Source organism: Phragmites australis, chromosome 16, assembly GCF_958298935.1.
Source record: "Phragmites australis chromosome 16, lpPhrAust1.1, whole genome shotgun sequence".
NCBI lineage: Eukaryota > Viridiplantae > Streptophyta > Magnoliopsida > Poales > Poaceae > Phragmites > Phragmites australis.
The window spans coordinates 26,904,060-26,917,533 of NC_084936.1; the positions used below are offsets into that span (position 1 = coordinate 26,904,060).

General features: G+C 45.4%; 1 protein-coding gene across 3 annotated transcripts; it reads left to right on the top strand.

Moving 5' to 3' along the window:
- The first annotated feature begins 765 nt into the window (after positions 1-765).
- Positions 766-7,409, top strand: LOC133895365 (squamosa promoter-binding-like protein 15). 3 transcript variants are annotated; one of them, XR_009905598.1, is made up of 12 exons: positions 766-1,113; positions 1,196-1,932; positions 2,142-2,335; positions 2,421-3,280; positions 3,378-3,452; positions 3,556-3,663; positions 3,748-3,865; positions 4,000-4,135; positions 4,217-4,361; positions 4,459-5,076; positions 5,160-5,944; positions 6,526-7,409. XR_009905598.1 is itself a non-coding variant. In XM_062335619.1 (11 exons), exons 2-11 carry the CDS (start codon positions 1,241-1,243, stop codon positions 5,589-5,591), a joined length of 3,378 nt encoding a protein of 1,125 aa, XP_062191603.1. In that variant the 5' UTR covers positions 766-1,113; positions 1,196-1,240; the 3' UTR covers positions 5,592-6,233. The 3 variants fall into 3 exon arrangements, 2 of the variants coding, with proteins under 2 accessions (XP_062191603.1, XP_062191604.1); XM_062335619.1 differs by lacking the exon at positions 6,526-7,409 and having other exon boundaries at positions 5,160-6,233; XM_062335620.1 differs by lacking the exon at positions 6,526-7,409 and having other exon boundaries at positions 767-1,113; positions 2,421-3,277; positions 5,160-6,233.
- Positions 7,410-13,474: the final 6,065 nt, after the last annotated feature.

Genomic DNA, 13,474 nt, shown 5'->3' on the forward strand with positions numbered 1-13,474 from the left:
TCTAAAAAATCTTAGATTTAAAATTGTGCCAGACAAAGCCTTAATAGGAGCATTTTAGAAAAATGTCCAATATATACTAGAGTGCCAAATATTTTGCAACCAAACTTGTAGATGAAAAGCGTCAATCATTTTTACGTTGAACAACCCAACGCGGCGTAAAAATAGTACAACACTAAGATCCTGTTTCACACAGTTTCAGATTTAAGATTTTTATAGCCGGTCAAATCTAGGATTTAGAGTTGTTGATAGATTGAGAATATTTAGTTAAACTATCTAATTTTTAGATTATTTTATTTTATAATACAAACTCTAAAATAAATACGAATCTTCAAACTGCAGCGGTCAATCAGATATATACAATAATGCATGTGGCCGAGGGTATCGTCGTACGACGACGACAGAGGATCCGAGTACATTTTACGGGGAGGCGCCAGCGCCAGGCCCGTACTGTAAAAAGCAGGCGAACACATCACCACCGGGGTCGGGTTGGGTCGGGTCAGGCAGGGGGGATGCACGCAGGCGGCAGCAGTACGAGCACGAGTGGTGGTGGTGGGGGGTGGGGGGCTCGTACCACTGGTACTCGCACCTGCCCGCGTCCGCTCATCGCGACGCGCGCGCGCGCGTGCGATCGCTCTCGCAGTCTCGCTCCCCCACCCGCCCCGTACGGCCCCCGGGGGCGAGAGTGGGACGGCGCCACCACCCACCGCGAGCTCCCCGTCCCGCCCCCGCGCCGGCGCGCTAATTACGCGGGCGCCCCTGCCCCGCACGCACACGCTACGCGGCCCTGTTGCTGCGCCAGGACGCTACACGCTAACCCGACGCCAACAAGCCCGAGCCGTCCTCCTCGCTCGCCTGCGCCTGCCTGTCTCCGCTCGATTCCCCGCCGTCTCTCTCTCTCTCTCTCTCTCTTCCAGCGCCGCATCACGCCGTCACCCCCATTCATCCTCATCCCCAGCCTCCCCTCCCGCGCCGCGCTCTTTCCACGGCCGATTCCACCTCTCCTTCTCTACTCTCCAAGTATCGTTTCCCTTCCCTCGGGATATTTCTGCTGCTATTTCTGGTGGGCGAGGTGGCGTGACGCCGGCGACTTGGTCCCCGAAGACTTGCCGAGAGGTAACTGGAGTCTTCTTCTCCCGCTGCTGCTCGCCTGGGCTCCCTGCTGCTGTGTTACCGATCGATTTGACCTTGTGTGCAGATCCTTGGGTGGATCGGGTTTGCGCGGGGGCGGAGACCTTGAACGATGCATAGGGAGGTGGGGCCGCAGGTGGCCCCCCCGCTGTTCCTGCACCAGATCCAGCCGCTGCCTCCCCATGCTGCCGCGGCGAAGAAGCGCGGCCACCCGTGGCCCGCCGGTGCCTCCGTGGCGCCGGCCAAGGCGCCGGTGGCGGAAGCTGGCGGCGGGGGGAACTGGAACCCCAGGATGTGGGACTGGGACAGCCGCGCGCTCACCGCGAGGCCGTCCCCCGATGCGCTCCGCCTCGGTGGCGGTGGCGTGCAGAGCCAGCAGCAGCAACCTGCGGCGGCGAAGGCAGCTGAGGCGCTGCCGCTGCGGCAGGGGGGCGGGGGTAGCGGCGAGCTAAATCTTCAGCTCGGCCTGCGGGAGGACGCCGCGACCCCGATGGATACGAGCGGGCCGGCTCCCATGGCGTCGTCTCCTTCTCCACCTGCTTCGGCTGCGGCGGGGCAGGAGCCGGTTGTTAGGCCCAGCAAGCGGGTCCGGTCTGGATCACCGGGGAGCGCTGGGGGATCAGGTGGGGGTGGGGCTGCAAACGGAGGAGGGAGCTACCCGGTGTGCCAGGTGGATGACTGCCGTGCGGATCTGACCAGCGCCAAGGATTATCACAGGAGGCACAAGGTTTGCGAGATCCACAGCAAGACCACCAAAGCGCTGGTCGCCAACCAGATGCAGCGCTTCTGCCAGCAGTGTAGTAGGTAATGATAGTAACTGCACTCTCCAAAACTTTCATGACGAAATTCGTTGTTATGATGCAACTTCTTGGAATTTGTGTTGGTTTGTTCGATTGATACGGTGTGTGTATTTGACCGGAGAAGTGGTTCTCTATCCAATGGTGGTGCAGATGTTAGAGTAGGCCGAGAACATTTAGTTACTAATAAGTTGGTTCTTCTGGTCAATCGCTTAGATTTCACCCACTCGCGGAGTTTGATGAGGGTAAGAGGAGCTGCAGACGTAGGCTCGCCGGCCACAACCGGCGAAGAAGAAAAACCCAGCGGACGGATGTCGCATCACAGTTGCTGCTACCTGGAAACCAAGAAAATGCAGCAAATAGGACACAAGATATTGTCAATCTGATTACAGTTATTGCACGCTTGCAAGGTACTAGCACTCACGCCGAACTCAACACTCTCTTTCACAACTTTGTGATTAAACCAATTACTAATTTTATTATCTGTAATGACAGGTACTAACGTTGGTAAAGTACCTAGCATCCCTCCCATACCCGATAAACAGAATCTGGTTGAAATTATAAGCAAAATAAATTCATTGAACAACACAAACTCTGTGGCAAAGTCTCCTCCATTGGAACCTGTTGATTTGAATGCTTCACACGGGCAAGAACAGGAGGATTCTGTGCAAAAGACAACAAACGGAATCGACAAGCAAACTGTGCCTTCAACCATGGACTTGCTAGGAGTTTTATCAACTGGCCTTGCGACTTCAACCCCTGAGACAAATGCATCTCAGTCCCAAGGGAGCAGTGACAGCAGTGGTAATAACAAGAGCAAGAGTCATTCAACAGAGCCGGCTACTGTTGTAAATTCAGATGATAAATCAATCCGAGCTTTTCCTGCTGCTGATTTGATGAGAAACAACAGCACTCACGAAAGTCAACCTCATATATACAAGCAGACAGACCAAGAAACTCAGCCATACTTGTCGCTGCAGTTGTTTGGTAGTACTGAGGAGGACATTCCTCCTAAGATGGACTCTGCAAATAAGTACTTATCTTCTGAGAGTAGTAATCCTTTGGATGAGAGATCTCCTTCGTCCTCTCCACCTATAACCCACAAATTTTTCCCCATACAAAATTCGGTAGACGGAGAGGTTAGGCACCCTTGTAATGCAGACTATGGGGAAGATGCGGCAATGGTTGAGGTTAGCACAAGTCGGGCATGGTGTGCACCATCGCTTGGCCTCTTTAAGGATCCGGGTCGGCCAATTGAGAATGGATCGCCACCAAATCCTGGGTACCAGTCATGTTATGCCTCAACATCTTGTTCGGACCATTCACCTTCAAGCTCAAACTCAGATGGACAGGTAGTTCGTATTGGAAGCTTGCAATTCCAGTTGCTTTGTAATTTTCCAAGATGTCTTATTATATTAGTCGTGTACTCACTCTTGATTTGCCATTTTAAAGGATCGGACTGGTAGGATTATATTCAAGCTATTTGGCAAGGAACCTGGCACGATCCCTGGGAACCTTCGTGGTGAGGTATGATCATGAGGTTATTCTAATATGATAAATTACGGCCCTTCTTTTAGCCCTTTTCACTCGATGATATGTTATTGATATAATTCTCTTTTTTCTTGCTTAGATAATAAATTGGCTCAAACACAGCCCTACTGAAATGGAGGGATACATTCGCCCAGGTTGCCTTGTACTATCCATGTACCTATCAATGCCACCTATTGCATGGGATGAAGTAAGTCTGTCACTAAATTAGGCAAAACGAAAAAACACAACTACAATTACCACATCTAATGTGAAATCTCTGATGCAAATGCAGCTTGAAGAAAATCTTCTCCAGAGAGTAAACACATTAGTTCAAAGTTCTGATTTGGATTTCTGGAGAAAAGGAAGGTTTTTAGTTCGAACTGATACCCAGTTGGTATCATATAAAGATGGTATGCATGACTACGGTCAATTGTGCCATTTTTTTTCTCTAGTGCTGCTCATCTGAAAGATTATTTTGATGTTTGCTTACACGTTTGTTTGTCACTTCATTTTTGTTGATGTCAAGTTTGCTTTCTTATTTCAGGAATGACCCATTTATCGAAATCATGGAAAACTTGGAATACCCCTGAGTTGACATTTGTATCACCAATTGCTGTTGTTGGTGGGAGAAAGACCTCCCTAGTTCTTAAGGGCCGTAATCTAACAATTCCTGGAACCCAGTAAGTTCTCTGTAGTAAATAATGTTGGATCGGCAATAATATCCACAATCTTAATGACTTGTGAACTTTTGATCAATGTAGGATCCACTGTACCAGTACAGGGAAGTACATATCCAAAGAAGTTCTATGCTCAGCATATCCAGGTACCATATATGATGATTCAGGCGTTGAGACCTTTGACTTGCCAGGAGAACCACATCTTAGTCTTGGCCGTTGCTTTATTGAGGTTCGTATAATTTCAAAGTCTTCTTATTGTTTTTAATATGCGGAAACTAGTTGGCATTTGGTAAGATGATTACAACTGTTGATGTTAATAATTACAGGTGGAGAACAGGTTCAGGGGTAACAGTTTCCCTGTTATTGTTGCAAATTCAAGTGTTTGTCAGGAGTTGCGAAACCTTGAAGTTGAGCTCGAAGATTCTCAATTTCATGATGTCTCTTCAGATGATCATGTTCATGACCCTAGGCAGTCGAAGCCAAGGGATCAAGTTCTGCACTTTCTTAACGAACTTGGCTGGCTCTTCCAGAGGGCTGCCTGCACACATTCCACTAGATCTGATGTTTCTGATCCGGATTTGATTCAGTTCTCCATGACACGGTTCAAACACCTTTTGTTGTTCTCTAGTGAGCGTGACTGGTGCTCTCTTACTAGAACACTTCTGGATATACTTGCCAAGAGAAGCTTGGTCAGCAAAGAACTATCACAGGAAACTCTGGAGATGCTCTCAGAGATTCATCTCCTGAACAGAGCCGTGAAAAGAAAGAGTAGCCGCATGGTGCATTTGCTCATACAGTTTGTTGTAATTTGCCCTGATAATTCCAACCTGTACCCCTTCCTTCCAAACGTTCCTGGCCCAGGTGGCTTGACTCCGTTACATCTGGCAGCATCCATCGAGAATGCTGAGGATATAATTGATGCCTTGACAGATGATCCTCAACAGGTAAGTTCGGGAAAATTTTACTTGTGTGTAGTGTTAAGTCATTTCACATTGATACTTCTTCTGACTTTTCTTAATGACCACAGATTGGTTTGAGCTGCTGGCAGTCAGTACTAGATGATGATGGCCAATCTCCTGAAACATATGCCAAGTTGAGGAACCATAATTCCTATAATGAGCTTGTAGCGCAAAAGCTGGTGGACAGGAAGAACAGCCAGTTTACCATAAGGATTGATAAAGATGAAATTCATACGGATCAGTCAGGAAATGCTGGTGACTATAATAAATCAGGGTTTCAAGCATTGCAAATAAGATCTTGCTCCCAATGCGCCATTTTGGAGTCTGGTGTGCTAAGGCAGCCTTTGCGGTCACGAGGATTGCTTGCTCGGCCCTATGTCCACTCAATGCTTGCCATAGCTGCAGTCTGTGTTTGTGTCTGTGTTTTCATGCGAGCTTTGCTGCGGTTTAATTCTGGTAGATCCTTCAAGTGGGAAAGGATAAATTTTGGTACAATATAAACGTTGGCAGTTGGGGACACCTTAGCCATGTGGTATTATGTATTATTAAGTTAACAACCAGCGGGCATGGAACCGAATAGTTATTTTAACCGCTTGTGTTTCCTTGAAGCTGCTGTATCCATGGGTGAGTGTCAGAATGTCATTGACAAGGACAACACCCTCTTGGGAAAAAAGTGGTTGATTGCGCAGTTCTGGCAATGTTAGATGCTCTGCAAGGAAGTTCAAGGAAAGTTAGCACAACCCTTTCAAAGGGTGGAACTTGGGCAGAGTTCGGCTTGTTTTTGTGATGAGGAATGTAGCAACTGCACTCCCACAAGACGGGATGGATGTATTCACAGTTCTGGGATAAATGAGTAAGTAACCTTGATTTCGTTTTTGCTGGTGTAGAAGTGTGTGAATCTGTTGGTTCGTGTATCACAAGATGGTGTTTAATTTATCTTGCTCACTGTTTTACATTTTTTTAAATTTTTGTGTATTAAATACAGTACTTTAGCCCATGCAAAAAAAAAGCAGTACTTTAGCATGAGTGTATCCTATCTTGTCGTTAGATAGCAGGTGAGGTAAATTGAAAGAGGCTTGCATATGTCTGTATTGTTCATAGTGCTTATGAGCTAAATAGAAATGAGGCACGTTTGAAGTGTACCTAAATCTATTGTTTTATTGGACATCAGCCATAACCCATAAGGTCCGTTTTGAATAAGCTTTGCTACCTTGTAGTGAGTATTTTTCCAGTTCTTTTATGCCTGCTAATTGCAATCGTTATGTTCATTCACATTCTTTCGGAAACTGCCATTTCTGTTAGCTTATGTGAGCTAAAGAGTGCCTGGGGTCTAAAAATGAACTCCATGTCGAATTCCTTTGTTTCCATCACAAGTTCTGGAGTCTTGCTGAATCAGAAATTTCATATTTTTAAAGTTTTTTTTTTTGTTTTTAGTTGATACAGATGGTTGCTCTGTTGAAACACTATGAAAACAGTTTTGCATCTAGCTTTTGGGGGCATTTGGGCACATCGTTCGCATTGTGCGTTATCCTGATGGATGCGTGACGTGAATGAGATGCCTTTCGTGGCTCTTTTCCGACGGCGCCGTGTGTGGATCGCGCCGGGAACACGGCGGTGAGATTCTGGCGAGTGGTTGGAGCAGCAGCAAGCTTGCAGCCGAGGGCGACATCACCATCCACCAGCCCTGTACCATGGGTGACATGCACAGCTTGAAACGGTGCCTTTTCCGGCATTGGCACCACAGCAGGTCGCACTTGCGCGAGGTGCATGCACGCACGGCTCAAATTGCACGGCCGATGGCTTTCTAGCTTTCCACATGGCTGTCGGAATGGGCAATTGCTGAGCACGTTCGTGAACGATGCCAGTGCCAACCCCCTTGCCGTCGAGCAGTGATGGATGGGGTCGCCATGACACGGTCCGTGCACCTTTGCTTTGCGTTCTTGTGGCGCCTGGCGAGAGCACGTGAGCCCTTTTTAGTGCAGCAAAGCAGCTGCAGACTCGTTCCGTCGACCAATGGCGACGGACCGATGGCACGTCCTTGGTATTCACGGGTGGATGGTGCTGATCCAATCCGTCGCAGCACGTACGCCTAACAAGATGGACCACTGACCACGTCGTTGCCTGCGGACGCCACCCCAACCCAAGGCCATACCATACATGATGTGAGGACATTTTTTTGAACTGCCCCAACTTACTTTTTTTTTTTTTTGAACTGCCCCAACTTGGAGTCTTATCGTTCGACTCCTCCTTGGAGTCTTATCACCGGGCTCCATGCCCGTCCATGATGCGAGGACATCACGAGGAGGTTATGGTCCGTAGTGGTAACGTGTTGCTTTTGGGGGCAAAAGTGGCAGTCGTCTCAGCCACTCTACCCTCTCCGAGAAGTGATGTGCGACCAAAGCGAACGAGTACGCCATCAAGCGGCCGTCGCGGCGGCCTGGCAACAGCGTACGTTCGCATGCGCCCCTATGTGTCGAGTGGATGAGCACAACTTGGAGTCCAGGTCTGTTGCGGTCGAGTTACAGCTGCCAACAGCCATCGGATAGGAACAGGAGCCGTTTGCAGGACGCGGATCCTCTGCAGTAATGCACGATATGGTCCGATCCCTCTTTGCAAGGGCTGGAGCTTCACAGGAAACAGAAGCGTTGTCGACACGTATTAGACCTACGCGGGGGCCGGTTTGTTTGGTCGAGCAGCCCGAATGATTGCACGATCGGATCGGGCAGCTGGAGACACGCACAGTCCTTGCTAGACCGGTACTTGTCCGAACGTAGCCGATCCTCCTGCAGACAAGATAGGCCGGCCGGGTCGTCACGGCGAGTAGCAATGGTCTTGGACTCCTCGTCACGTTCAGTAGCAACAATGGTCCTGGACTACAACGCAACACCCACCCGGGAAGAGCGAGCGGGAAGAGGGGGCGACGTTTCGTGCGGGGGCGCGGGCGCGGGCTCGGCCGCGGCTAGCGCGCTGGACGTGTAGGCGCGGATGATGGATGGGATGTGTAATGTGTTACTCCCTCCAGTCTTTAAAAAGCTGACGTTTTAGACTTGATTTCAAGTACCAATGAAAGATTAATTAGGAAGTTTATTTACCATTCTACCCATATTAATTCAACTTGCACGGAACACAAAAATAGACTAATGTACGCTGCTGTCCGAGTGGTTTGAGACGATGTACCTACAACGAGACGTGCAACGTTCGAGCATCACTCTACGCATGCTGTTTTTCTTATTAATCTTTTCTTCTTTGCTGCACTTGCGTGTGATTTCTTTTGTTCAATTTTTTTTCCTATATGCTTGCCGTATTTGTTTATTCATTCTGCATGCTCAGGGCTTTGTTTAATTACCCCAGCCAACAACCATCCCATCTCCTGCATGCCTCTCTTGCCGCCAGGCTTCTTTTTCGTTTTCATTTGCATGTCTCTCTTGGCGCCATCTTTTCTTTGCTCGCGAAATCGTTTCGCCTACTCGAATGGTTTGGCGCTAAAATATCTAGTCGTACGCACTTATATATATACGCTAACTCTCCTAGAGTACTGTATTGTTTTCTCTCATATCACCACACACCAAAAAAACAAAGCAGATTACAGAAGTAGAAAACCACTTTGAGGAGATGGATTATCAAAGAGGTGACTTTGGAAAAGAAGCAGCCATAAATGTCATGCATGCTGGTGTTGCACTAATAGCAGGGGTAAAAGAGACCAGGTGACCCCTTAATTCTCTCAACGTCAGCTTTTTACATGCTTTTTGTAAAACTCTTTAACGTCAGCTTTTTGAAGACCGGAGGGAGTACTAACTTGATCAACCGCCCAGCAATTACTCGTGCCTTCCTATGGAGAGTCGTCGACTCTCCTCGGAAGGATGCCTTTCGAACGAGCATCAACTCACCCCTCAATATAGGGGTGAAAGATATCTTTCAAACGAGCATCAATTCATCCCTCAATATAGGGGTGTTAACCCTTCATAGTGTGTCTCTGTCTTTAGTAGACATCGCTCACTTCAAAACGTTCTTAGCCCTCTAAAACTAGAGGTGTAGGTCTTGTTCGCGTAACAAAATTAACTCACCCCTCAACATGTATAAATATATGAGGGTATCAATGGAGTGTATCAATCTTTTATTTCTCTCGATCTACTGTCTCTGTTCTATTCACTCTCGACCAAGATGCTCTGAATCCCTGAGAGGCTGAGAGCCTGATGATGGCTTGGGTGGGCTGTCGACGGGTGTTTTCACATGTTAGACTGTTACCCGTGCGCGCCGATGCGCCGACAGCGTGATCGTCGGCTTCCTCCGGCCTGCCTCTGCCGGTGCGTACGATCCAATCAAGCCACGGCAGCTGCGGTGGACGGCTGGGCGGATGCTGTTGCCATGTGATGGTGCGTTGGGGGGAGAATCCGTGTGGAGTTTGGACCCGTTTTTCTTTTTCTTTTCTTTCTTTCTTTCAAGGAGAAGGCATGCTCTTTGTTCATTATCTATGCTTGTAACAAGTACATCAATAAACGTAGGAGGTGGCCCAGACCAAAGACGACGGCCAGCCTGCAGTGTACGTGATGTTTTGCTAAGATCATCTTCAATAGATATTTTAAAAATTTATCTTTTATAATATTATTACAGCATCCTCTAACACTATTACAGTATCTTCTATTTTTTTTATCTTCAACAACTACCTTATTTCCTACTTTCTATTACTCTCATACTTCTTTTGAACCCACGTTCATCCACCCGCTACAGTATTGCGGGATCCTTTTTCTTCCGTAAATTTGTCACTGCCGTTTTTCTCCTGCAACACTGTACCGCCTGATACCGAAGCCGTTGGAGAGCGATACCGGCTGCTTGGATCGGCAAAAGTTAAAAAACGCATCGGCACAGTATTACGGAATGGAAAAGCTGATTTTCTTGGAGATGGCCTAAGTAGATTATTTTGAGCCTCAACGTTAGGGCAAGGAGCCACTAAATGGGCTGAGAGGAACCCAAGTTTACTGGGCTTAACGCCCTAAGCCCAATAACATAGGCTGAAAGATGCCACGAATGTGTTAACGCAGGAGCAGCGAGTAGCACAACGATTTGCCGGCCCGCCGCGCGCTCCGGCCGCGTAGCACCGTATAACGGCAGCGCCCAAGCCAACCCAAAGCCCAACCGGCCGACCGGACGAGCACGATCCGTGCTTCCCCCGATTTTTTTATATTTCTTAAATCGAAGAATTTCAAAAATATGCGTTCAGTTTTGAAAAAACGCACATCTTGACTACTATCGTCTATTTGAAAGGTGACAAGGACCTTTAAAAATAAAAATACTATGTTTCATTACTCTCAAAATTCAAAACACTATCAAAATTGTCAAAAATAATTCTAAAATTTTTCTAACTATGAACAAAAATTTTCAGACAAAAATATGATGTGTACAATAAGAAACACAAAATACAATTTTTATTGTACAGAGTCTGTCGGACTCTATACAATGAAAATTATCTTTTGTTTCCTTTTTATAAGTATTTGTTTTTGTTGAATTTTTTAAGAGCTAGATTATAGCATTCTCTATATTGTACATTATTTCAGAATTTTTTATGATCATTTTGATAATTTTTTTAATTTTGAGATCATTATAATGGTGTATTTTTATTTTTTTAATCTATCGTCAGTGGAAAATGCGACAGGCTTATTTTTTATGGACACTTATTTTTATAATTTTTCTCTTTAAGAAATATAAAAAAATTCTGCTTCCCCCGTCGGCCGCGCCCTTCTGCCCCCAGCACTGGTCCGATCGATGCCCAACTCTGGAAACATACTTGAGACTAGCAGTTCCTTGCGCGATTCAGGTCTGCTACGGTTAGCTTTCGTCACTGCCGCGGATTCGAGTGGAAGCAGTAGCATAAGTTGCAGCTATTTTTAGCAAGGGTCTGTTTTTGCTCGATCTAGCTTCTCCTCGAACTTTCAGACTTCTGAGTGCTAGTATAAAGAAAGCTATAGCTAGGATTCAGAAAGCTACCAGGTTAAGAGAAGTGGCAGCTAGTTGGGTGATGGGCAAAGCACTTGGTACGCAGCTGTCAGCATCATAAGCTAGTCAGATCATCTTCATTCAGATTTTTCATATTTCTGTATCAGGAAATGCTTGCAGACAATGATGTATGCGCGCATAATAAGGTGGATGATCTCATTTCTGAGGAAATTTCTTTGCTAGCCAGAAAAGCGAAAGTTGTTTTCAGTTGTTAACTTGTTACTAAATCTGGTACTCTTCTGTTGGCCGTTTGAATATGTTGCTTCTGTATTCTTAATACAGATACACCTGGAAGGAAAAATGGGAATCTTTGCGTTACCGGTGCCAAAGAGCGATGGATAGCGACACATTGTACCTTCTTAGACAGATTACCGCCAAATAACCAAAATAAGATGAAATGTGACGCATGATGTCCTTGGAAAGAAAAAGCTAGTTGGTTCTAGCGTTACGAAGGGGGTGTCAAAATATTACCGTACGTCCAGTCCCGCTTCTGCAGTTCATATACATTGACGGTGCTGGTGTCGTCTAGCTGCTGCTTGATAGTCACCCCTAGAGGAGTTCATCCCGAACGGGTGATCCGAATTTCAACGAAATTACAACATATTCCATCATTCGAACTGTAACATTTAAAGAAAAAAGAGCTAAAAACAATAAAAATATATCCGAGTTTACCAACATAGTACATACGACTGCCTCTAAACAAAACCTGCTAAGCTAACCAACGCAGACGCTCGTCGATACAACTACAAAGACACCCAACATAAAATAGATCGCTTGCAACATATGATAATCCTATCCAGACAACCAAATGCCATAATACGATCAAAAGAAACTTCAGAAATCCTCTTGAGATCATCAGCCCACCATGTTGTTCCTTCTAGCTAATATTGATGATCGTACCATCTTGAACTCTTTCCTTAATCTACACCCTTGTGATAGTTGCAACTTCATATTCCTATTTCTTGGGTTGGAAGAGGAGCACCGTCTCCTGCAGGACCTATGCCACCGTCCAACAACATGTCTTGGTGCTGTCCTTCTTGGAGTCCTGCTCAATAACACAGAAAAGAACAAGCACATCATATGATCTCAATAGGAGATCGTATTGGTTTTTTTAATTAAATACCATTCTATTCCTCATTCTCCAAATAGCCCAAACAATTGCAGCTAAGCTCGTCATGTAAAAATTTCTCCTCTAGGAAGAAAATATTTGACATAAAGAAAATAATGATCGATATTTATTGTTTGGCGATTAGCCCCAATCACCAATCCAACCAAACTCCACATATAATTAGTCATGGTGCAACTGAAAAACAAGTGGTTGATATTCTTAGATTCACAATAAAAACATATTTAGGGTCTCCTTTCCTTTTCCTCCTGATGAGATTATCGTTAATAAGTATGTCATTTTGATGTAACAACCATATAATTTTTTTGATTTTCAAAGGGATTTTAGCTTTCAAGATTATATTATAATGTAAACCATTCTGGTTTCTACACAAATGTTTATACATTAATTTCACAGAGAATTTCCTAGAGTTTTCCCAATGCAAAATAGGCTTGTCCTTCTTAGCAGACATCACAAGTCGTTAGAGGCAATAATAGCTACAGTCAGTGACGTAGCTTGGATCGAAATTCAGAGGAGGCCGATGAAGCTAAATGGGTTCCAACTGGGCTATGGGGGAGGGGGCAAATCAATGAAATATTAGAGATTTGACCCAAAATACACTACAAAATATTGAAAATTTATTGGGACAGGAGGGCTACGGCCCACCCTGGCCACAACAGTGCTCCGCCCTGGCTACAATCATGTTTTGATCATTACAAATCTCAAAAAGATCCTTATATTTGTCAATGAAAGATACTTCACCACACCAAGTAGCTCTCCAAAAATTAATTTTCATATTATTTCCAATCCTCATTTTTCTACAAGTAAGATAAAAAAAATTATCTTCAACAAATCACCCACATAGGGGAGTGTTTAGGGTTATACTTTAGCTGGGAAACTCATTTATATTTGATATACTTTTTCTCCACAATTTGTTGCCATATGCCAATTTCATTTTCAAGTTTCCACCACTATTTGCTCAACAAACTGATATTTAATTTTCTAAGATTTTGAGTTCCAAGTCCACCTTTTTTCTGGGGCTACACACTTTAGCCTATTTGATAAGATAATATCTTTTTTTTTAGATTTACTTCCCTGCTAATAGAATTTCTTTCTAGTTTTATCCAATTTTATATAAATAGTTTTAGATAGGAGATACATGTGTGTATGATAAATGGGCATACTGCTAAGTTGGAATTGACCAGGGTGGTTCTTGCCCGTGGGGAAAGGGACCCTGAGACGCGTTTAGGGGTCTAAATTATGGTTTCCAACATGTTATCAAACTGT

What these genes read in the sequence shown, in the direction of transcription:
- LOC133895365 (XM_062335619.1), top strand. Translation starts at nt 1,241, where the DNA reads ATGCATAGGGAGGTGGGGCCGCAGGTGGCCCCCCCGCTGTTCCTGCAC. An exon ending in TTCTGCCAGCAGTGTAGTAG is followed by an intron (nt 1,933 to 2,141) that starts GTAATGATAGTA and finishes TCAATCGCTTAG; the next exon opens with ATTTCACCCACTCGCGGAGT. An exon ending in CAAACTCAGATGGACAGGTA is followed by an intron (nt 3,281 to 3,377) that starts GTTCGTATTGGA and finishes GCCATTTTAAAG; the next exon opens with GATCGGACTGGTAGGATTAT.